At 35.7% G+C, this 24,412-nt stretch overlaps 1 protein-coding gene across 2 annotated transcripts in view; it reads left to right on the top strand.

The window, feature by feature from the left end:
- Positions 1-24,412, top strand: part of KHDRBS3 (KH RNA binding domain containing, signal transduction associated 3) — a 77,527-nt gene that overhangs the window by 47,766 nt on the left and 5,349 nt on the right. The window contains exons 6-8 of one of the 2 annotated variants that reach the window (XM_042839891.1): positions 960-1,070; positions 2,504-2,696; positions 13,655-13,737. In XM_042839891.1, coding sequence (XP_042695825.1) covers positions 960-1,070; positions 2,504-2,696; positions 13,655-13,737 — 387 coding nt within the window. The remainder of the gene's footprint in view (positions 1-959; positions 1,071-2,503; positions 2,697-13,654; positions 13,738-24,412) is intronic. The other variant, XM_042839892.1, reaches the window with a different exon arrangement.

Below are 24,412 nucleotides of genomic sequence, written 5' to 3'. Positions count from 1 at the left end.
AAATACCGCTCTTTCGGCTCTGCTGGCCTTGAACCTTGAACCTTGAACCAGGCCTGAACTCCTTTTGCCTTCTCTAAATCTTTTTTTTTTTTTTTTTTTTTTTAAATGACTGCTGTGTATTTGGTGTGACTTAACATGGGATGTACTGGAATTTCTTCCCATGCTGCGGGTACACATTTTGCTCTTATATATTTTTAATCTTTTCAAACATAATTTATATACTTTCCCTTTTTCAATTTAAACAATAATAGAACTTGTGTTCTTTTCTGCAAAGACATGCAAAGATTGCTGTTGAAGAGTTTCCTCTGTGTTAGATATCAGTTTCTGTTATTGCTCCTGTCAGTCAAACTTCAGTTCCTGATATCTTCTCTAGTTTCCTAAAGTTAGCTTTTTATATCATGCCCTGATAGGCTCACTCTGCGTGGATGTAATAGAACTCTTCAGTTATTGGGTTTCTCGTCTCTGCACCTTTTTATAGTCTTTCCCATCCTGGTGCAGTTAACATCTGAGTGGTGTAGCCCAGTACTGTACTTCACAGATTGTTCATAACTGTCTCAAGAACTCAGAAAACTTATGTATAAATGTTCTTCGAATATGATTTCCAACCATCTCTACATCAATCCTATTAACTTTTTTGAAATGCGGAAGATATCTTTTAATTGTGTATCTGGTGTTATAATACCTCTCCAAGAATAAACTGATGCAGGCTCTAAAAATTAAACTCTCTTCTTCCTCCAAATGTTTTTCCATGTTTTTCAGCATATCCAATTTCTTCCTTCTTTCACTTACACCCAACATGAGGGATGCAGTGAAGAATATTGTCTTGCGATTCTCGAGTTTTTTGACTGATTTTTTTTTTAAACTTGGTATTGACTATTGTCTATGCCAGTAGAATCATTTCCCTTTCTTTGGCTTCGCTTGGAAAGTGTCACATTTGCTATTTCTTTATATTACTTCAGCAGGCTGTGTCTGGGAACATCACTGCTCACCCCTGCCCCCACTTCAGTGAAGTCAAATAAGCAGCTGGTACCCTGTCCTGAGGAGGCATTCTACAGATTAGCCAAAAACAAGTAATAAGCACAGTTTTAAATCATTTACTCTCTGTTTTTTGATCAATAATTAGAAGCAATTAGATGCTGATTTTAGCAAGGGTTTACATTTCTGCATTCTTTTACTATTCATGTAGTTTTTAAAATAAGAATTAAATAAATTGCTAAAATAGTACTTTTTTGATAAGTTTCTTTAAAAAAAAAAGATAGTCACAGTATGACTTGGGTTGGAAGGGACCTTAGCTAGAAATCATTGGAAGTAGAAGATCTTTATGTAATTTAATTGAAATCTCGAAACTAGATCTGGATCTTATTCTACAGTATTGTTGAAGTTGGAAATAACTACTGAAATCAGGACGGAATATTTTTATCCAATTACTGCTCTAGAAATTAGATAATGGTGTGTAGAGATGGTAGTGAAGAATTTTTGTTCATTTTCTTCTGTGTAATTGTTATATTAGACAGTAATGGTGTCTTAAGTCTAATATGCCTACAGAGCAGTCATTTAAACTCAATTATAGTAAATGGGGGGAAAATTGACTCCTTTAGAAAGGAGATGTCTATTAGCAATATTTTAGATATTCTATTGAAAAGAGGATAATTGATGCAAACTTGGCAAGTTGTGCTTCTAGGGATCTGCCTTTACTATAGGAGGGCAGGAGGGAACTCTACCTGTAAATGGGTCAAATACTTCTGCAAACTGTCCCTGTTTGTCTCTGATTTTTTACTTCAATATGGAAATGCAGAAGAAATTCAAATATAGAATTGTTGAAATTAATGGGCTGCAAGTTGACCTCTATTACTCCTTCAGAATTAAAAAAAAAAAAAAATTATGTATATACCACTATTATTTGTTGTCCTTGAATATATGTATAGGTTATGTCCAGTTGAACACTTTACACGTTTATTACATGTCTGAAAGTTTTGTGCAACAGCTGGAAATCACTTCATAGAACCAGAAGAAAAATAATTTATTCTGACCCATTCAAGTTCTTGCACACGCTGTGATCTTTGGATTGCATTTCGGAGCTTGCTCAGGATGAGAAGGGCAGTGGGACTGATTCCTCTGTGCAGGATCTGAGTATGAAATAGCTTGACAGGTTCAAATTAACTTGATATTCTGTGTTTGTGATTTCACATGCTATAAACCAAATTTTAGTGAAGATGATTGATTCCAGCAAATTGAGTGTTTCTTTGTATGTGATCAGCAAAAAGAATGGCTCAAACTACTGAGAGGTTCATCACTGAATCATATGACTAGTTTTTAATCTTCCAGCGTTTACTGCGTAATGCATTTAATTGAATTAAAGCATACAGAAATATGTCAAACTAAAATGGCTCTTTCATAATTTTTATCTGTCTGTAGCAAAGCCTGGTTGTCATGCTGTTGTGGGAGGGAGCTACTGAGAGAGATACCAAGGGGATATTTATGTAAGTAATCCATGTATTCACAGGGGCCGTGGAGGAGTGCCTCCACCACCTGCAGGAGTACCAAGAGGGGCACCAGCGCCCAGAGGAGTGCCTCCCAGTAGAGGGCCAGTCAGTCGTAGCCGTGGACTTCTAGCACCCAGAGCGAGAGGAGTGCCTCCACCTGCAGGCTACCGGCCTCTTCCACCACCTCCGGCACAGGAGACATACGGTGAATACGTAAGTTGAGCTGTTCTCAGAGCTGTTAACATGAGGTGTTTGCATTTTTGAAGGGGTGGGCCTAACTACTGCTTTAGAACCCAACAGAACCTCTTCAGTTAGTACCTAATGAAGTCTTACGCCCAGAATCTGTGGAAAGTGTGATAATCTTATTACCCTCTTAGGCTTGAATTGTTTCATACTGCTCAGACTTCAGGTTTTATGTACTATCATAAAGACATTTACAGTGCTTCCAGCAAAATATTTATGTAGTTCTTAAATCTATTAGGTTTCTTCTTTAAAAAAATCTGAAAACCCACGTTGTTGGTTTAAGTTGGCACTTCGAGTAATTTCTATTCTTGAGCCCAAAGCCGTGTTTATAGCCGTAGTACTTGCTCAGTGATTAGGTAATTAAAATGGCTTTATGAATGCTTCAGAATTGATCCAAAGAACTTTACCACAATCATCCAATGCACAGTCATCTCAGTCAGCCTTTACATATTTGTCTTGATTTCACTGCAGTAAAAATTAAACATAGCACAATACTTTGCATATGATTGAAAATTACGGTTATGAACAGTAAGGATAAATTTAATTTGTACTGAACTTACAGAATAGTGGGATAAAGAAAAAAAGATTGTTAAATCACAACTGTAGTAATAAAAATGGGTTGTCTTAATAGAAAACATTTTCAAGGACAATACTTTTGATCTTATATGTATCTTTAAATTTCATGCGCCCTTTTTACAGCATACTCTGTTATCCAGACTTTGTATCTCTTCATTCAAGCTTACAAAAACAGAGCTTGGGAGTTCCAGAAAATATTTACTTCTATTCAGATGTCTTCTCCTATTTTATGAACACCTTTCTTCTACCTACCTTCTATCTTACCACAGAAGTTTCAAATCAAATCTCAACTGTTGTCCATCAGTCAGAAACATAAGGTTCTATGTACCATTGCTTTGTGGAGGTACAAGTTTAATATTGCTAGTATGAACATTTTTTCACGTACCGGAACAATAAAGGATAAAGTAGTGTAGTTTATTAATATTATGAGAACTTGTTCTTAAACAACTTATCCAAATGTCTCTTGGCTATACCTGACTTAACAGTTCAAGGTGGATGATGTAAGTAGGCGATTATTTCATAAGACTTGGAAATCAATTAGTCCTGATAGTCCTTTCATATCAATTGTGCCTATTTCTAGACCATATGTAGTAGATTAAATGTCCGTTTAGTAGAAAGTACACCTGATTAATTTCTTACTTTTTAATATCTGTGTAGCAAGACATGGAAGTAACAGCCTTTTGAATTGCTATCCTGATGTATGTTTCTTTTGAGAGAATATTAGGAAATACATATAGGAACAGTGCTGTGTTATACAACTACTAAAAAAACAAAAAACAAAACAAAACAAAACATTGTCTAAAACCAGATCACTTATCGTCCAAATATCTGAGCAAGGGTAAAAGCAGTGCAAGCAGATTCATTTTAAAATTATCAAATTTTGCACCTCCTTTGTTAAAATTGAGCTTTGCTAGAAAAGTCTGATGAAAACATGAACCATTAGAATACTGCATGTTGTGTCAATGTATGATACTTCATCCACCTGTCCAATTTTAGCTTATAATCAAAGGGCCATAACTGTATATTTTAGTGAGTAAGGAAACATGATTAGAGTCGTATTTCAGTCTTTGCTTACTAATTGCTGGTAAGTATTAAGTGCTGTATTGCAATCCTGAATATCCAAGCTGGGTAAGGTGTCACAGCTTGCTGAGAGGACAATAAACAGTAGATATGAGTATCATTAGGAAGCTATTTAAGCAGCATCTATGGCATAGTTTCTGAGCCCCAGAGAGATATCTCAACCCCAGAGATATCTGCAGAAGTTACAGAGCATTTCTGTTGTGGTCTGAAATGTCTACAAAGATCTGTGAAGGTTTTCGGTTCCAACAGATCTCTACTTTGTACTCTTTAAAACAGTGTGAAATTGTGCAAGTTTGGAAGGAAACAAGCTGTATAATGGATGAAGCCTTCAAAACTTGATTCTGTAATTCTGTAATCTAAGATGATGCAGAGCTGTCAGTACATAAAATCTTTGCCCTTTTCTCTAACGTACTATTATGTACACGGTGTGACAGAAAGTGGGGCCATCACTGAGTCACATGAACAGTTAGTTTCTTCTTTATCACTCCCTTTAATGACTTATTTCGCAGTCCTTAACACATCAGACCAATAAATATATCATCTAACAGTAATTTACTCAGTTCTTCCTCCTGTCTATCCTAATTTCTCTCCTATCTTCTATTACTTAAGCTATATGTAAAAATAAAATCAAAATTGAAAATACCTACAGTAGTCTGACAAATCTGAAGGGTTAATTTTGGAGGCAGTATTTCACACTGGGGAGATGATGCCAGGAGCAAAGACTCTTTGATTTTGACATAGATGGTAATTAACGCAGGCTCGAAGTCAACAGGAATAGATGATCTGTCCCACGTTTGGAAGTAGGAGCACAGGACTTAACTCTTACAGAAGGCTCTACATAGAGATAGACCGCCTTCATTGCTCATTCAGCTTTCTGAGAGGCCTGTAACACTCTTGGATGCTGGCTGTGGCCTTCTCTGCTGAAGTCACATAAGTACTGGAATAGCAGCAATATCTCCACTTTTTTTTTTCCAATTCAGTATAAGTTTTCCATTTTTTGCCAGTCTCACTACTGTATCGCGTTCAACCCCAAGACCCATTTCTCTTGGACTTCACCATATTGCTAGCACCATGATGGAGTTTTTGAAGCTACTAAACCACAGCTCCTTATCATCTTGTGTTAACATTGTCTTTTTAATAGCCGTAGCATCAGTTTGTGCGATAGGAAAAATTCAGGTCTCTGCAGCCAGCCAGCTTTATAATGGCTGTTCTAATCTCTCTGCTCTGGTGTGATAAACATTCTCGGAAGGCTAATACACCTCCCGTTTCTAAATCCTCATATGCTTGGGTCAGGAGAAAGCCTAGTATGAGGTAGAATGATGTCCAGGATTATTTTTATAATACTTGGATAAGGGAAAACATCCTAGATGGTTGCTGGCTTTACTTAAGCCAGATAGTCTCAGGGATGCTGTTCTCTTAATTAAGAGTTGCTGCATTTACCAAACATGCAATAGGTAAATCAAAATATTTTTCATGTATTTTTAAGCTGCCGATTTATTCCATGAAGATTAGGAATAGAAATTTTTTACTACTTGGAGATTTTAGTCTTTTCCATAATTTTCAATAAGCAGGAAATAAGTAATATTATTACTTTTTTTTTTCTACTGTTGATTTCTTAATATTCAGTCAAACACAGGATAAGAATGTAACTGTTCAATCTCAAGTACTGTCTAGTAACAACTTGTCTGTGTTTTCTGCTGTTGTTTTCCCACCAACTTTAAAACTTTGAAGCTTTTTTCCGAATTAGTAACGCAGCAATGTAACTGAAGCTGTTCAAGATTAGATTTTTATTTGCTGCTATTCTCATTTCACAAAAATGTTTTGCAGATATTCTCTTTCAGTTCTCTACTGCTTGAATATATTTGTTGTGATGCCACATCAAGTTCCTTTTTAAAATGTGTTAAATGAAACTTGATATTTACCTAAACTGATAATCAGTTCTTAGGCATTAAATATTGAACTTTAAACACGGATTTAAAGCACAAAGTTTGTTGAACCAAAAAAATAAGAATATTTTTTTTAATTTGAAGACACAGCCTACTTCAAAGAATTTACAGAACGCTTCGATGTGTAATAGATGCTGATAACAAAATTTAAATTTTATGATCTGTTTTCAGCTATCATCTGATTCTGGAAGATCCTAAAGCTTAGAAATTGCTGAAGTTTACAGTTTCCGAAGCATACACTTACGGGTATTTCCAGAAATATATTGCTTTTACTGGTGCACAAAGAGATGCTTCAGATTGAATTCAGACTTGAGCTTTTAATTGTCACGCTAAGTCCATTCTGCAAGGCTGCACTGATACTACAAGTTACATTCATGACAATAGTGTGAAGCCAAGCTCATACTGTTCCCTGCAAGAAATGGGGAAAACTCGGTGGACATAATAACATTCTGGGTAACAAGATCTACACAAAAAAGATGAGATGTAATGCTATAAGTCTCACTTATTTGAAAGCTTGGTTCCACTGAAAGCAGCGGAAGGCCTTCAGTTGAGATTTCTGTTGGAGATATTCACATTTCCTCAGTTCTCTCTGGGGAGCATGTGCTCATCGCCGTGCTGCTGGCTGTCCTGGCATTCTCAGTGTCATGAGCTGCAGTTTCCATCGTTTCCATTTTGGAAGGAACTCTAAGAATTCTGTGGGAAGATTAAGAGGAAGGAGGAGGTGGGGGTGGTTTGTTTACAAGTGATGTTTGGCTGGATGGCTAAGAACAAAAACTCCATTTCACAACCCAGTGATGATTATAAAATATGTATGTATCCATTAGTGAAAGGAATGAATGCAAAGCCTTAATGTTTCCAGGTGAGGGCACATTCAGCTGATCAACTTATTTTTTTAGTGCATCTTCTTAGAAAGTTTATTCAAATTCTCTCAGGCTTAATCTCCAGCATTCAACTTCAATTCTGCAGATGCTGAGTTTTGGCTGTAATATCAAGTCCTTTTTCCTCTGTGGAAAACTCCAGATGTAATGGTGATGAGTTTAGAGCAATGAGTATAGGAGTGTATGCATGAGTTCCTAAAGAATTGTTCATACTACACTCATAGAACCATAGAATATCCCAAGTTGGAAGCGTCCTATGAAGATCGTAAAGTCCAACTCCTGGCTCCACATAGAGAGTGAGACACAGTGTGTCTGAGAGTTAAACCATGTATGTAAGATTGTTGTCTAAATGCTTATTAAATACAAACAAGGATTGAGGCTGCAAGAAATGTTGTTCATGCCTTCGTTTTTACCACTAATCTTGTGTTAGATGGCTTCAGTACCTACTGGGTGTCTTAATATCCACTCTGAAAGGTGTTCAGGGGCTATATAGAGTCTAGCTGATAGGAACTTCTGAAGTTCAACCATTTAACACCACGTTCTCATTTGTAAATACCCTTTCTGCATCTCTTCACTGAGATCACACCAAATTTGGAAGATGTCAAAAAACTGAAAGTGAGGATCATACAGAGCATACTGTGGGAGCAATTTCTTGGAGCTGTGTTGATTTTGCAGGGCAGGCTGCTTTTAAACCCGACTTCCTTCTCATTAGCGTTAATTTGCTCACTTACTGTTGCTTGTAGAAAAGGAAAGATCTCTTGGAAGTGGCAGTAAAATGTTTGTATACCATGTGAAAATTGTGAAGTCTTTATTTCCAAGTGAACGTTTCCCAGGATGCAAGGCAAGATATAAGGCTAAGAGCTAACTCAAAAGTCGTAAAGGATAAAAGTCCTAACTGAATTGAGTTCCAATATAATTTTTGTTTCACTTTGCAGGAATTACACCATGTTCTGATTTGCCAAGGCATTCAACCCTGCCTGCAGTGGGATTGAAACTAGATCTTTGAGGTCCCTTCCAATCCAGGCCATTCTGTGATTCTGAATTCTGATATTTTCCTTAGTACTTGTGATCATTTTAATCAAATTAAATTCGGATGTTCTTGTTTACTTAGTTTTTTTTCAGTGAAGCTTTCAGTTCCTGGAAAAGGATTTGTCATAACTTCATTCTCCAGGGATTACAGAAATACTCTCTGTCTTTTCTGTTTCTGTTCCTTTTGTGGATAATGCTGTGGTTTACACTGAAATCTTACTTGATTTTTAAAGCAGTGTGTTTACTGGGTTGGGCTTTTCAAAAGTACTTAAAGTCAGGCTAAATTCTGGTTAGGCTTTTGGAAAGGAAGTTCAGAACACAAAAACATGATCTCTTGTTTTTTTGTATGTTTCAGAGTTCTTTTACTTGCTAAGTAGGTCGAGCAAAAATAAATGTTAGTCCCGCAAGTCGTTGCTTTCTTTCCTTTTATTTTTTCTTTCCTTTTATTTTTTATTTATTTATTTTTAATAAACTGTTGGGATTTTGAACATGGGCCAGAAAAACAGTGGAAAAGCTTTTTTTTTTGTCAGGAACTCAAACGTGTTTTTTGATTGTGGAAACAGTCAAATGTTTTGGTGACAAAGCTGGAAAGTTTCTCTTGCCTGCCTATCTTGAGGTTGAAATACAACCTGCATTGAGCATAAAATATTTTCCTGAATTATTTCAGAATTCAAGCTGCTAATCATAATTTGAACCTCTGTGACTTGATGCAGTTCTGTAGGTGTGAGTCTTTGTGATTCTGACTCTGGCTCCTGCCATTGTATGCAGAACTGAAATAGTCTTGCCTTGATTTCAGTGCAGCTGCCATATTCTTTAGCAACTTCTCTAATTATTATTTTAAAGTGTATGAAACAACCTACCAGTGCACCTTTCTCATTTCATAAACACCTTGATTGTTCTGGTTGAATGTGCAATTCTAAATGAAAACAAATGAAAATGTTCAAACTAAGAGCTTAGAGCCTGTGCCTGTTTGCTGCAAATGTACTCAGTGTTATCACTCAGACTTCAGATGGTACTAGCTGCCTGTGCTTGTCCTGACAGCTCGCTATTCCCTGTTATTTAAGTAATGGGGTGAATGTCATTTTTACACAGTAAAACAGCTGTTGCTTCCTTTTACCATTCTAATTTGCCTAAAAATATCCTTCATTTCTTCATGCTGATATTACCTTATGTGCTTTCTCTGTCAAGTTCATTTCTGCACTCAGTACTTTTCTGAATGTAATAGTTCTTTTCTGAAAGGTAGGCACTCCATTGGCATTGGATGATAAAGTACTGGTGTGAGTATTAATTTCTGAGAATGATGAGGAAAGGAAACAGAAACCCTTACGTTGCAGTGATAGCAGCCTTAATTTTTTTTTCTCCTGGGTGAATTTTCTTACTGAATTATTTTTTTAGCACTGCAAATGACTTTGCTAAAGTGAAATTTTTACAATTTTTTTTTTTTTTTTTTTTTTTGCCTGCTTCTGCCAAGCTCTGTTTGAAACATGGTGAATTTCACCTAAAGATGTCCCAAGCACTTACCTGTTACTGTCATTGCTTACAGGTTATAATTCAAAGCCCCCATTTCTTATTCCCTATGAACAAGGTAATATTTAAAGTGCTTGGTTATTAGAAGGAAATGCAGATGTTCAAGACAGCACAATTCATGATGTATTTGGGGGTCGTGCAGAAGTTTTGACAGAGATCACTTTCATTAGCTTTATTACCATTTGACCCATGACTATGACTTACTGTTTAACATACTTGAATGATGAATGCTTACATGATGCCATTGGTTCTGTCTACGAAGAATTTCTGTGCTGTTCTCCACTCTCTGGATTTACATCAGTTGCAGGCACTGTCATTAAGACAACTGCAGGCATGAGTTCTCTTTAAGAGGAAATGTAATGTGATGCTAGCTAAATGGAGTAGTAATTAAGAAGGTTTGAGATTATACAGAACTATTTCATATCGTTTCAGAGCATCTGCCATATAATTCTACTTAATCTCTTAATTTGAAAATAAATTCCTAAAATCAGGATTTAAATCAGGACAGTTTCTCATGATACCATTCTTGTTTACGTTTCAGTTGTCCTGTGAAAAATATCTGCACTTTTAAGTCAGTTGTAGCATTTTCAGCTCAGTATTTTTTACATTTTTGTATTGTAAGCGTAAACTGCGCAGCACATTTGCTGCCTTTTCATCAGACTAAGTTTGAGAGTTGGTTTTCTAGGCTGTACTGAGAAGCAGGATGGTGAATCATAGAAGCAGAATGCTTCCATTCATAGATAAAATGTTCTTACTTGTGCTTTTGTTTTTGGGAGACAAATACTGGTATTTGCTGATATTTACTGATAACAAGGCTGTGAAGGGTCTGGAGCACAAGCCATGTGAGGAGCAGCTGAGGGAGCTGGGATTGTTTCATCTGAGAAGAGGAGAAGGCTCGGGAGAACTTACTGCTCTCTACCACTGCCTGAAAGGTGGTTGTGGTGAGATGGGAGTCTGTTACTAGTGACAGCACAAGAGGTGATGGCTTTAAGTTGCACCAAGGGAGGGTCAAGTTGAATATTAGGAGAAATTTCTCAGAGAGTAGCAGCACATTGGAACAGGCTCCCCAAGGAGGTGGTGGAATCCCTGTCTCTGGAGGTGTTCAAAAAAAGTGGTGATGTGGCACCAAGGAACATGGTTTGGTGGGGACGAATCGATGGTTGGACTAAAGATCTTAGCAGCCTTTTCCAACCTTTATGATTCTGTAATTCTGTGGTTATTGATTATCTTCAGCTAGAGGTATTTTTTTAGCCCTGTGTAATTGGAGTATAGGGGAAGTCCATTGTATTGCTTTTGATCGGTAGGTGTGCAAATGCTGTTTGCTACATGAAGTGGCTTTAAATAGAAAAACAGTATTTTAGAAATAACTGAAAGAAGCCCAAATAAGGCGCATATAATGGAAATATTTATATGAAGGTGTAATTTTTCTTCTACTCACTTGCAGCAGTGTTGGCCAGTGAATCTGATGTTCTTAAATATACACCTATATTCTATACTTTTTATTACATTTGAATATATAAAGTTAAATTTACATGTTTTATATTATTTATATAAATATAAATACAAATATTTGCATTCATGTTTACATGTTTTATGTTACCTGAAACATGTCAGATGACTGAGAATCCTTCACATAGGTATTAACTAATGTTAAATGAGACATTTATTGAAGTCACAAGAGGTCTTTTTCAGAAATAAAAACAAAAATACTGTGTGGTTTTAATTGCATTAAAATACTCTACTTTGCCCAGCCTTGTTAATAACTTCCTGAAAGAGAAAGTTTTCAAATCCAGTATGATTGACAGAAAATACAACATCAGACCTAGTTCATGGAATGTTCTGGTAGAGACTTCAGTTGCCCCTCGGCCCTTGATATTTCAAGTGCACTGTATAAAAACATTTTGAAATTTGAATCTTTTCTGTTCACGACATGTCAGCAGCTTTATAAAAATATTCAATTTTTGCAGCATGTAGCACTGGATGTGTATTTTTAATGTAAATTTGTGATTTTTATAAGTGTAAATACAGCACTAAAATCAGTCTATTTAAGCAGATTATGATAATAAGCAACATCATGCTTAAGTGATAGGAGTCCTACTATAAAAAATAGAATCTAGCTATTTTTCAATCGAAATTTAGTTACCTACAGCAAAATACTAATAATGAAAAAGACATTAAATTCACTACTGCAGAAATTAGCATGGCAAAAGTCAGCAGTAATGAATTCCAAGCAAACTTTCTGTGGAAGGGAAAGGTAGCACCGGATCCTCAAGTATAATATAAAAACATGGGCTTTCCCAAAATTCTGCTTTCATTTTTTTGTATGCTTTGTTAACCTGAGAAGTCCATTCCTTTTTAGTTTGTTCTTATGTTCTTCTGTGAGAAGTCATAGACACACCATAGCTTTGGAGTAGTCTTGTTTTCCCCTTTTTTTCCAGCCTGTTTTTAATGAAAAAGTTTATATAAATGTGAAGAACAGGACCAATTCTCATTAAATGTTAAAAGGTTAATTTCAGTCTTCTGCTTTCATTTGTTGTCACTGTTATTTGCACATAGTTTGAAATCTGAGACTCCCTCTTAGGGTTGAAGCTTTCACAGTTGGTAGATTCTATGAGAGGAGCCCAAATGTCATGTAAATGCTCTGGAACAGAGCAAGTACATTGGCTCAGACAGCTTCTGCTGTTTATCAATGACTCTATTGTTAACAGATGTCTGTGCATTGCATCAATAAGTAATAAAGTACTTGTTCATAATTAAGTGCCAAGAGGCAATGGTTTTGTGGGCTTAGTGTGCGGTGCATCAAGGAAAATTGATGTCCGTATCAGATGAGCAAAGAAAATGCTAAGATTCTATTTTAATATTTAGTTTCAGGGCAGTGAGTTGATGAAAGAGAAAACAATGAATTTCCTTTTCATTTTAGGCATGCATTTCTTTTCACAATTGGAGGAATCTTTGTTTCCTCTTCCAGACATAGGAATCAGCTGTTATTCACCTCTACCTGCAAATATTGATAGACATCCTTCTACTGATCACTGTTGGGAAGCAGTAATTTTCAGTGGTCAGTGGTGAAGCAGTATTAATGGGCTGATTGCTTGGTTTTCCATATAAGCAATATCAAATGACAGGGGAAGTTCTAAAAAGCCTCATAGATAGCAATTTCACAGCTCTTATTTGGTTTGAGGATCTCAATGACTCTGCTATAGAAAATTTTCCTTCCAGCAGGCTGTCAGATTGAGATCACTGGGGGTGTTTTCTACTGGCATTGGACAATCTTTATCTAATTGTCACAAGTAGTTGGTTTTATTATTTTCAGTTATTACTGAAAGATTCTTTATAAGGTTTCTTTCTCTATGAAAGAGATTCTTTTGTGATACTTTATTCTTACATTGCCAGGGTTGATAACCCACTTTCTCAGAAAGCATAATTTGTATGACGTTACATGATCTTCATTTCTCTAACTCCCTTTGTTTTCAGAGGGCTTTCTTGGTGAAACTGGACAAGATACTTCTAAATATTCATTGAGGCCTTTGGGATATTTGGATAGGATTTCCTAATTCTCCTTATGAGGGTTCACTACCAAGGAAATGTCATTTTTACTGATCAGTAGCTGAGCTTAGTTCAGCTTATTGTGTTATCTGGTAGTAAATTTGTGGCAATTCTTTATTTTTCCACATTTTATCCTTTAAGGAAAGCCCAGCATCGTTGTCAGCCATTTTCATATTCAACTTCTGTATGGTGTGAACATCAAGAACATCGAGATTTTGCCATTTTAGGGTGTACATATGTCATGTCTGTTTTTTGAGAGTACAATCATATTTAGAACTGAGTTACTGTCTTGTTTGTGAAGTATTTTGAGGGGTTAATGTTTTATGTTTCTTTTATATCCATTCAGGAATACGATGATGGCTATGGAGCTGCTTATGATGAGCAAAGCTATGATTCGTATGACAACAGCTACAGTACTCAAGCACAAAGGTAAGTTTCAAGTTCTGTAGGTGAAATACTGTGCATTTAGAAAGTTAATTTTACTTAGACTTTTTCAGGTTTATTTTAGACAACAAAAATATTATAAAAGGCTTATTGGAAATAACCTGCTGTGTTTTGTCTCTAGTACCACCAGTATGAAAATCAATTACTGAGTGGTTGAAAAGAAACAGAAGTGATATCTTAAAAATGATTTATTTTCTTTGATTTTTGCTTAAAGAAGTTACTTGAAAATTACATGACTTACATAGAAAAATAAGGTGTCCAGATTTCCAGTAGTGGGACAAAAAAAACAACTGTGAAATACTAGCTACTTGTATTAGGTATCAGTTTGAATTAATAGCAAACAGCATGTCACACAAAGTTTCGCTGATGATCCCCAGTATGAGCTGTTTCTAGTGGATACATTTGAAAAAGCAGAGGGGATTCTTGTGCATGTTTTACTGAGTGTAATTTGGTTGCTTGGAATAATGAGAGCTTTAAGCCATGTCCACTGGAAGTGAGACGGAAGGGAAGGGAGATGCTGCTGGATGTGTGTTAATGAAAGAGTCAGAGAAATAGCATTTAGCTTCAACAATGTTTACTCTACTTTTTTCAGTGTAGTCTGAAAGACTACAAAACAATTTAAAGCAAAATTGAGATCAAAGCTGTTTATAACTGACATCTGCTTTACTTTAGTGTTGACACACCCAACTTAAATTTTGTTGTATTTATAAATTCTTCCCTGTGCCCATCAACTTCATGTGGAAAATCTTAGTGGAACGTTCCAATGTCATTACTGTTGAGAACTAACACAAGGGAAATATTACCTTTGTATATACGGTACTTGATTCCTATGGTGTTATAAGCTACTAAAAATGGATTTTTTTAAAAAAAGACAGTGTAGGACCTCCAAAATACAATGCTCTGTAGGCATTTAGAGACCAGCTGCTGGTAATAGATTTTTTTTTTTTTTTTTTCCCCAAAAAGAAAATTACCAGAATAGTCCTCAACTTTTATGTTAGTAATTCTGTACTATTTTACTGCTTCTAGTGTTGGGTAACAGGGTTTATTGCACATAGCAATCAGATTTCATTACCGAGTCATTTGACTGAGCCAAAACTGAAAACATTGCTACAATTTGCTTCTTTTTCATGCTAAGGATTTCACTAGGATTTCTTTTCCTTTGAGCTAAAATTAGCAAATTTTTTCCTAAGAGATGAAATTGATGAATAAAGCCCTAACAATGATATGTGTATGTGTGGATATTATATATTCTTCTGATATGCTTAAACTTGTTATGGAAGGGGATGCTTCACAAATTGATTCTCTGTGATCTCCACTTAATTTCAAAATACTATTTTTCCCATAATTTTGTTAAGTATGCTAAAAGAAAACAAAAAATGGTTCATTTGTAATTTCTCTTGGGGTGCGGATGCTCATTCTCTGCATGTTTTCTAGTTTGGCAGAAAAGAATATTAGGTTTGCCTTGGCAGTCAAGAAGTAGTAACTATCAACAGCCATCTGAGCTACCTAGACTAATAGCATTTAATTTGAAAATCAATAGTAGCCCATATTGCAAAATGCTTTTTAACCACAAAGAGATGTTTTATCATATTTAGTTACATTACAGTGTTCTTTCTGTGAAGGAAATTATGAAAAATAGAATTGTTGTCGTAGCTTAAACTTTTCTATATATTTTACCTCACTTGTGATGCATGGATAGAAAAGATGTTTATGCATAGAGAGCGTTCACATGTTTAAAACACATTTAATAACAAACGTATTCTTATTTTCATTTGTATGTTCAAAGCAATGATCTTTTGAAAAAGTAGTAGTATTTTAGTGTATATTCTGGTACTGATTTCTCAAGAATGATATTCTAAATTAACAAGGAAATTTGGGAGATGACTAATAAACTGAAAAGATGAGTTTTGTTTATTAAATCATTTGCAGTAGTTATTCAGTGCAGGAATTCTGTTCCTGCACCTCATTAGAACTGGTTAATGTTTACAGATGTATTTTCTTGTGTGATAAAGTTGAGATGGTTTGAATACTTATTTTGTTTTTAAAGATTTTCCTTATTTCAGTGATTCCTTTGTTAAAAATGGAAATTTGCACTAGGATTGAAATAGTTCCAAATTGTTCTTTGCATCTTTAAGATGTATGCATCAGGAGCATAAGTTCTTCAAATTCAGCCATTCAGTACAGGACAACAGTACTCCCCAGTATTCTTTTTAATTTTGATGTGTTTAGTGTAATTTCCAAAAATGGCCAAATTTGAGATGGACTAGGATGGTGTAGTATATGAAGAATAGCATATTGTGTATTTCTAAGTGCAGTGGGGTAGCTCAGAATTTGTATTTGTTTACGCAGTTCATTCCTATTACTCATTTGAGGCTACCACATCATGTTTGTTTAAATTTCAGTGGTGTTTCACTTAACATTGCCAAGTACAAGAAAGTATCTAAGTTGTACACAATGTGAAGCTTTAGTTAAAGCCTGTCACAGCATTAATAAGGAGAGAAACATCAGAGTTCTTTCTAAGTTCTGATCCATCTTAATGCTCTGTAATCCTGTAGAGGTTGCTTTCATTTAAAACATTTCCTTATCCACAGTTGTTTGTTCATGCGACAAAGCCCCAGATTGTAGTGCTCGGGGGTGTGTTTTTTTCTTATCAGAATTATTTGTTATGGTTAAAGAAACTTTAAAAAGATATCCCTTGGAGCTGCGCTAAGCTTGACTGGTTATCTTAACTGATTTTCAGAAGAGATGTGACTAAATTACATCTAATTTTTTGCAGAGGATCCTTAGACAAAATTTATATTAGGGCAAACTAGTAAGGTGGTTAAACACTGTTCAGTGTTTTGATAAAAAGCTAAACAACCTAAAATGAATTTAACACAAATTTCTCAACTTCTGAAAATCAAACAATTGAAGCAGCCTTTTTGCTTATAGAGCAATGAAAACTGGCCAGGAGCTCTGATCATTTAAGGGAAATGCTAAAGAAAGCAGCAAAAATAGAGCTGAAGATAGTTGATCATGCAGCACAGATATCCAATTATGCAGTCAGTAATTCCTTCAGGAAATCTGTCATATAAAAACATATAGTAATTAAATATTGAAGAGCTACGTCAAAAACTTGAGGATCTTACAGTAGAGTGTGAGTTGTAAGTGCAGGATACTGCTGTGGCATCTCCTTGTGGGGCTCTTGGTTCAGATACTTGAGGGTGTGTCCGATGCATGTAGATTTGATAGCACCCCTTACTGTGTGTGTGCGTGCTCACACAACACAGACTTAGAATCATAGAATAACTCTGATTGGAAAAGACCTTAAAGATCAAGTCCAACCACAACCTGACTGTACTACCCTAACTCGAACAACCCTCTGCTAAATCATGTCCCTGAGCACCACATCCAGACAGTTTTTAAACACATCCAGGGATGGTGACTCAACTGCCTCACTGAAGAGCCTATTCCAGTGCTTAACAACCCTTTCTGTAAAAAAAGTTATTCCTGATATCAAACCTGAACTTACCCTGGTGGAACTTGAGGCCATTTCCTATCGTCCTGTCACCAGTGAGAAGTAACCAACTCTGAGAGACTTCCCAAATCCATCTAGAGCTCCTATCTTTAACTCAGATTTATTGCAGAAAGTAGTGGGCATTTTTGTGGTCTGGTATTAGTGCTAGAACAATTTTAGTACAAAAATGTAGAGAAGAATGTTGTGGAAGAAACCAGAGAATTTAATGGGGTCTTACTTTTTAGCTGGTAGATCAATCTTGAGATTTTTTTATGTGAAGAAAAAAATCTGTTGATTTTTAATCTCTGAAATGTGTTGTAAATTGAGCAAATGTGCTTTTGTCCCTTAGTGGCTCCATACATGAGCTGCACAAGCGTTTGCGAAGACGATAATAGGGCAAAGAGAAACTGGTGCTAATAAATCAATTGGCGTTGTCAGTTCACTGTTAAATGTTCTCTAGAATACATAAGATTTATCGCTGAGGAATTGTAGAATAATGGTAGTGTATGGAAACAAAGTCCACTAGGGAGATGTACTACATCATTCGGATTTAGCGTTGCCATCTGCTTAATAGCATTGAGATGACTACAGAGGTACTTATGATCAACCATTCATAGCAGTGACAGATGCTGCAGAGAGTTAACATGCCAGAGAATGAGGTTTGTTACTAAAATTCAGATTATGTGATAAGGTTGCTGAGAAAGGGGGTGGGTTTGTTACCTCTCCAGCAGCATTAAAGGCTTACTGTTTGCTTTTAAGTTTGCTATCAAGAGAATGGATAATGCTGCTACTGTAGCACAAAAAAATTTAGAGAACCCCATCTGTCTGCTTGTGCCACTCAGAAGTTTCTGGTAACTCTTCAGGCTTTTCTGCTAGCATTGAAAACTTTTCGTCAGGAAAAAAAAAATAATGATAATGACTATTTTCATTATTTTTAACTACAGTGGAGATGAGCAGTCTACTATAAAAGAAATGGTTCATATAACTGTATACCTGTGCCTGTTCAGGGCCAAAAACAGTAAGTCATTCCTGTAGTTGTGTAGTCATTTGGTATTTAATTTGCAGCTGTTATTATTTTAAAGTTGCTTTAGATCTTCAGTCTGAGTGATCTTGACTCCGTTGCAGAAGAATTTAATCTAAACGCTGATTAAAAACAGGGAAAGGTTAGCACTTAAAATAATTGCTGGCTTTCTCTGGTTTCCTGTGCTGTTCTCTGCTTTCCGCGTTTCCTTCTTAATCCTCCAAATTTCTCTCAGCAGCAACCATTGTGCTGTTGCCTCAAGCAGTGTTTCTCAGTCACTTTTCTTGCATATTGAACAATTATTTCCACTTTAAATTACACCAAAATGCAATGCATTCAAATAACAGCAATTTGTCTGCAAACTTCAGTGCCATCTTGTCAAGCTAATCTGAACTTTTTGAGTGGATTTACAAATTCTCTTCAGTCCACCTTTCAATGCATCTTCCATGCAGTTCAGTGTGCTTATTCCTTAATGTGTTGAAGGAGCAGTGCATGATGCAACTTCAGATCATTTGTCTAAAAGCCTGAGAAAAAAAATGTACATGTGGCAATTGCTAAGAGTGTTAAAACACCAGTGTTATAGATGCCATGCAGTGAAGCCTTATTCTTCACCATTCATCAAGTGAGTGATTCGAGACAATGTTTTTTGCAGAAGACCATGCAAGGACTCTGGTTGGAAAGATTTGAGGAAGTTTGTTGTTAGTAGCTTGAGGTAGTTAAGGGAGAAAATATTACTGGATGTTACATCAAGATAAAGAAACAAAGGTATAAGATCAGATAGTGGTGTTGCTCAACTGATGCTGAATTAATATAGGTAAATTGATTGGCCAAAGTTCTCCAGATTTCTCAGTCCCTCTTCTAGTGTCACTGAAGTGTCACCTTAGTTTCAGCAACCTGATTCTGAGGTTGTACTTCTAGCCCAGGCGCAGAAATGTGGTCCTGTGCATTTTCAACGAAGAACTCAAATTTTCAGTTACATTCTTAAACTGTGCTTAGTAGTTATACAAAAGCAGGCAACGTTACTGTTTATGAATGGAGGGATTTTGCAAAGAGTTGAGTAGATGGATTTGAAGCTAGCTTATTTAGGTGTTGCTGTTGGCATTTCCATGTTAATTGCTATCATTTTATTTGTGATGCTCGGTGTTTTAAATTTACATTAAGTTAGTTTGTCAGCATTCAAGCATTTCCAGGATCCATAAATATGCATTATATGCAAAACAGTGTCTGTTAGTGTAGCTTTTCAGGATGTGATTCTCTGGATTTTAATGCTAGTTGCAGTTAGTATTTCATGCTCTGGCTTATAAATCAAATCAATTCACAGCATTGTTGGGATAGTGAGAATGGCCACTATTTTGCAATTTGTTTATTGTTGCTTATGAGCACCTGCTACATAGAAGCTTGTTGTAGGCTATAGTTCTGCACAAATAAAGCTTCAAAAGCATTATCATACACAAGGTAATATATCTTTTAACTGAAAATCTCTGCCATGTGGTTTCCTGTTTAATTTTTAGGCTCAGTTTTTGGTAGAAATTTCTTTCTACACTTTGTCATATCTGGTTCCTCAGGTACTTCTTTAGATACATAATTTTCTGTCATCTGTGAAGGTGTGAGAAGATAGAATGTTAGTGTCTCAATGGCACAGTCACTTTTAACTGTGATTCTAGCACATGTGTTTCAATTAAAAAAAAAGTTACAAAAATCACTGATCTGAAGCCTCAGTACACAGGAATATAACCAAGCCAATTCAGTGTAATGATGGAAGAAAACTTCATATGGGAAAAAAAATCATAGCACAAGTATTTCACATTGTATGTTCCAAAAGAAGGGGAAAATTTTTCAGAATCTTTATGTAGGCATTAGTGAATGTCACTAGTTCACTACTTAAGAAATATAATTAATTTGAAATTGTAATAACAATACTTAAGAAAAAACATTTTTAGATACCTAATTTTAGTTTGTCCTGGTTTTTAAGTTTACTGTGACTGTTTCTCAGTCTTTTGAAAACATACAAAGTGCACATAATAATAAATGATCCAGAGACCTTGGAAAAATCTTTGAATGGTGTTAAAGCTGTACAAAGAAGTAAAGTAACGTACAGCAAAGTAGTGTAAAATTGTGAGTAATTGAGAAATCTAAAAACAGAACTTGATGCCAGACAATTTTTTCATTTTATGTGACCGATTTAATTGAACTTAGGTGTCTGTACAGAATCTTAAAAACAGTATGGTTGAATTGGCACAGTATAATTAAAGAGGGTATTTGGTGGGACTTAGAAATCTTTCCTTGACTGATTATACAGGTGGAACGGTGTGAGAAAAGGGTAGGTAAAATTGGATCTGCATAAGAAATACTTGATAAGGAGAAAAAATAATTAACAGTGAATATTTTTGAACATAAAGGCTATGAAGATGTTAATGGTTACTTCTGGAATTAGTCACAAATTAAAAATACGTTAATTTTAGTGCTTAAATTTAATTAGAATATGTTTCTAAAAAGAAGGTAGCTTAAGCTTCAGTAATGAAGACTATAAGACCTTATATTGAGTAGCGTAAAATGAATTTTTATGAACACAGTTGTGACTTAAGCTTTTACTTAAGAAGATGACTTAAGCTTCAATAATGAAGACTAAGTTTAGGGAGATTAAATGAATTTAGAAATACCTAGTTGCTAAGCCTCAGTATGCAGCAGCAGGGATCCCAGAGGTATGATCTTTGGAGACAAAAGCTGGATGATTGGACTTCAAGGGTTTACAAATTATTCACTTGGAAATAAGTTTAAAGTTGTCATATGTAGTAACCAGTTCCATTGAAAGACAGGGAAGGAATGAAGATTACATCGTTTACAGCAAGAAAATAGATGGCATCATAGTTTCAGACTTGCAGAAGACTCAAAAATATAAATAAATAAGATTGATTTCCCTGATGTTAGGTGGAGAAGGAACTTCACTGAAAGCTCACACTTTCTTGGAAACCAGTGAATAGTAGGCATATGACAGAGACATGAGAAAGGTCTTTATCAGTTCAGGACACATTTTTATGGTACAGAACATAAGCATATGAGCATTAATTGAAAACTGTAGCTTTATCTATTGGAGGTTACCCTGATGTATTTGCTTTTATTGGAAGGGAAGAAAAATTTTACTTGTTTCCATTGGTGGGAGAATATCCATTTAATTGGGCAAATCTTAGAAAAGGAAGACAGTTGCAGAAAAACGTTAAATTTGTACTTTTTTTTCCTCTTCCTTCTTGAGTTTTGCTTTAGAAAAAATAACTGGCAGATGGAAGTTGTACAATTATGGCGTGAGATGCCATGAAAAACAATCAGCACCCATCAGAATTTAAATTTTATTGTGATATAATCACATCAAATGCGAACAATGTGTAATGCAGTTGGAACACACAACACAGACCCACAGAAGGCCAACAAACAAACATTTGCTGTTAAGTGGATTCATCGTTTTAATGCAAGATGAAGAGGACTGCCTTACTTAACTCTACAAAATCTAACTGATGCCATTCAGATCTTCGTTATCCCCATTGTTCCCACTGTGCTGAGAGTTCTTGTCTGTTTGGAAATGTGGGGAAGAAAGCACATTCTTCAGCGTTAATGTTCATGTTGGTTCAAATTTCTATCCTTGTTTAGCTGTTGAAACACATTGGTACACATCCGGATTGTTCAGGGCTTCCAGTTTTGTGTCCTTTGATAGCAGTCTTGTTCTCCCATGCTTAGACTGCTTTGCAAGCCAGAGAAATGTGATGTGGGGATTGGTTGGGATTTGGTTCTAATTCTCATGGTAAATCAAAATGCCAGTAGCTCTACTTGTTGGTTTCTCTGCTGGTGCTTTTTGGTTTGATGTTGACATTTTATTTTGTCTTTCCCATAGAATCCATGGAGTGGATTGTTACTGTAGTCTGGTTTCACTGTAGTACTATAGGTTCCTACTACTGCCATTCCTGAGAAGTCATCTCACTTGCATTGTGCACTGTAGTCACTGCTGCTGCTTGTCCTTTGTGTTTTCCTTTTTGAGATAATATGATGAGAGTGGAGTCCAGGGGTAAACAACTTGAATGAGTTTATGGATACCAGTAACCAGACATTCCATGTGGTAAAACTGTTTGCTTTAAGGAAAAACAGTTCTGCTAGAAATACATAGACCCAGTTTTGTGCCTGGTGGGTAGCTTCAAAATGCAGATGTTTATGAAGGCATTTCACTGTTCTTCAACACAAGTAAAAAATATTACAATTCTTGCCGTAAAAAATAATTTCTAAATAGCGATAGCTAAGAGAATCCTTGAGAGGGCACTGTGGTCATCTTTTTGGATTATAGGAAATAGATTTGCTATTTGTATTATGAGATTAAAATGGGATGTAGTTTAAGAGTGATTCATTTTCTTGTATTTTATAAAAATGCACGAATAGGTCTCAACTGCTTTCTGTATTAGATATAAGTTGAGATGCAGGCTGAGAACATGAGCCAAAGAAACATCCACCAAGAAATGTTATAGCTGTGCAGTAAGTAAAAAATATATCTATAAGACCTGAGAAAGGACTTCAGTCTTCTCTTGATGTCCTAGTTTCATGCTACCCTTCTATAAACTAGGTTACAGAATCTGTTTTAATGATCCACAAAAGCATTAAGAACATATACTCAACTTAATGTTCAAGACAGTTGTGGAGATGAGAAGCTTCGCTAAGATGATCGTTGTCTTGGCAGTAATACTTAGGACATGCATATTCCTGTTTGCTGTTGACAGATGGATTTTGATATCAGTGGCAGCTGTGCATGAAGATCTGAGGGGGGGATAGAAAGAAGCTTGTCCTTATGGAAAAGTTCTGCTCAGATACGATTCTACCAGTCAGGGTTTGTCATGTAGGACCTCTAGCTAAAAAGATCCTTACTTGTTCTTTTTACATTGTTGTTGTGTGTGATTCTGTAGGACAAAGGTGACATTTATGAAGCCACTCTTAAAACAAAACACCTTTTCTGCTTGGAAGTTTTCCTCAGTTGTTTTCTGAAAACGCTCTGCCTTCCATCAATTCCAAAATTAATTCTGATATCCATGTGTAAAATGGAGATTTTTCTTTTTTTAAGGAAAAAAAAAAAAAAGCTGGTTTTCCTCACTAAGAGGGAAAAATTGAAGGAAGAAGTATTGCATTTCACTGGGCAATTTCTCCTTCCTATTATTATTTCTATTTTTATGTAGATTATTAATTTTGAAGGATCGGACGATTAATATGGATAAGTCATGATATCCTTTTAGTGCAAGCAGAAGATTTTCAGATGTTTGTTTGTTTTGCAGTTTACATAATATAAAATGAGTCACTTTTTGTTTAATAGATATTTAAGTCCATGAAATGAAACCCTGCAGAAGTCATTCTGACAGGATTGACAGATACGGGAATAGGGCTCAGCTGCTACAGGCCTCTAAGCTTGACAGTTTTAAAATAAATAATCACGTACTGTGTGGAGGGATAGTGCACGTCAATTTCAGGTTGGTTGTCAGAATAAAGACTGTTCTATCACTGGCTGCTGCAGGAAAAGATTATGTTATATGTTAGGCTTCAAACTTTGACCTTATTTCTGTGTTGTATATCACACGGGCTGACAAACACATACAATATTTCGGTTGGGCACAGATATATTGTGTGGGTTTTCATAGTGCACTGTTAACACTTTTGTTCAGGAGGTTTTACATTCACAATTAAAAAGCACTCAGCTACAGTTTTCAGATACGTATTTGCACACATAAGGGCTTTACTGTATTTGGTTTAGATTATTTTCTGGAATCCAGAACTTGCTAGTCAAAAACCAAAGTGATCTTGTTCAGCTTAGAAGTGATTGTGACTTAGGAATTATTTGTATTATGATGTTCTATCTGCAAGTTCATGTTAAGGCTCTATAAATTGCCTTTTCACTCTGGTTTTTATTTTGTTAGTAATCCATCTAATTTTGGAAATGCTTTGTCAGTATTTGCAATTTCTTGTTAATGATCATATTTCACAAGGATTTCTTTACCGAGCAGGTAAAGATCTGGTGACATCAGCTTGTGGAGTATATATTTTCCAATTATCATATTTGTGCTCTGCCTGTGGTTAGAAAGGAAAGGGGAAAGGGGAAAGGGGAAAGGGGAAAGGGGAAAGGG

Source organism: Centrocercus urophasianus, unplaced genomic scaffold (genome assembly GCF_019232065.1).
Source record: "Centrocercus urophasianus isolate 14NV4802_14NV808 unplaced genomic scaffold, USGS_Curo_1.0 seq_11, whole genome shotgun sequence".
NCBI classification, from domain to species: domain Eukaryota; kingdom Metazoa; phylum Chordata; class Aves; order Galliformes; family Phasianidae; genus Centrocercus; species Centrocercus urophasianus.
This window is presented reverse-complemented; position numbering and strand designations above follow the sequence as displayed.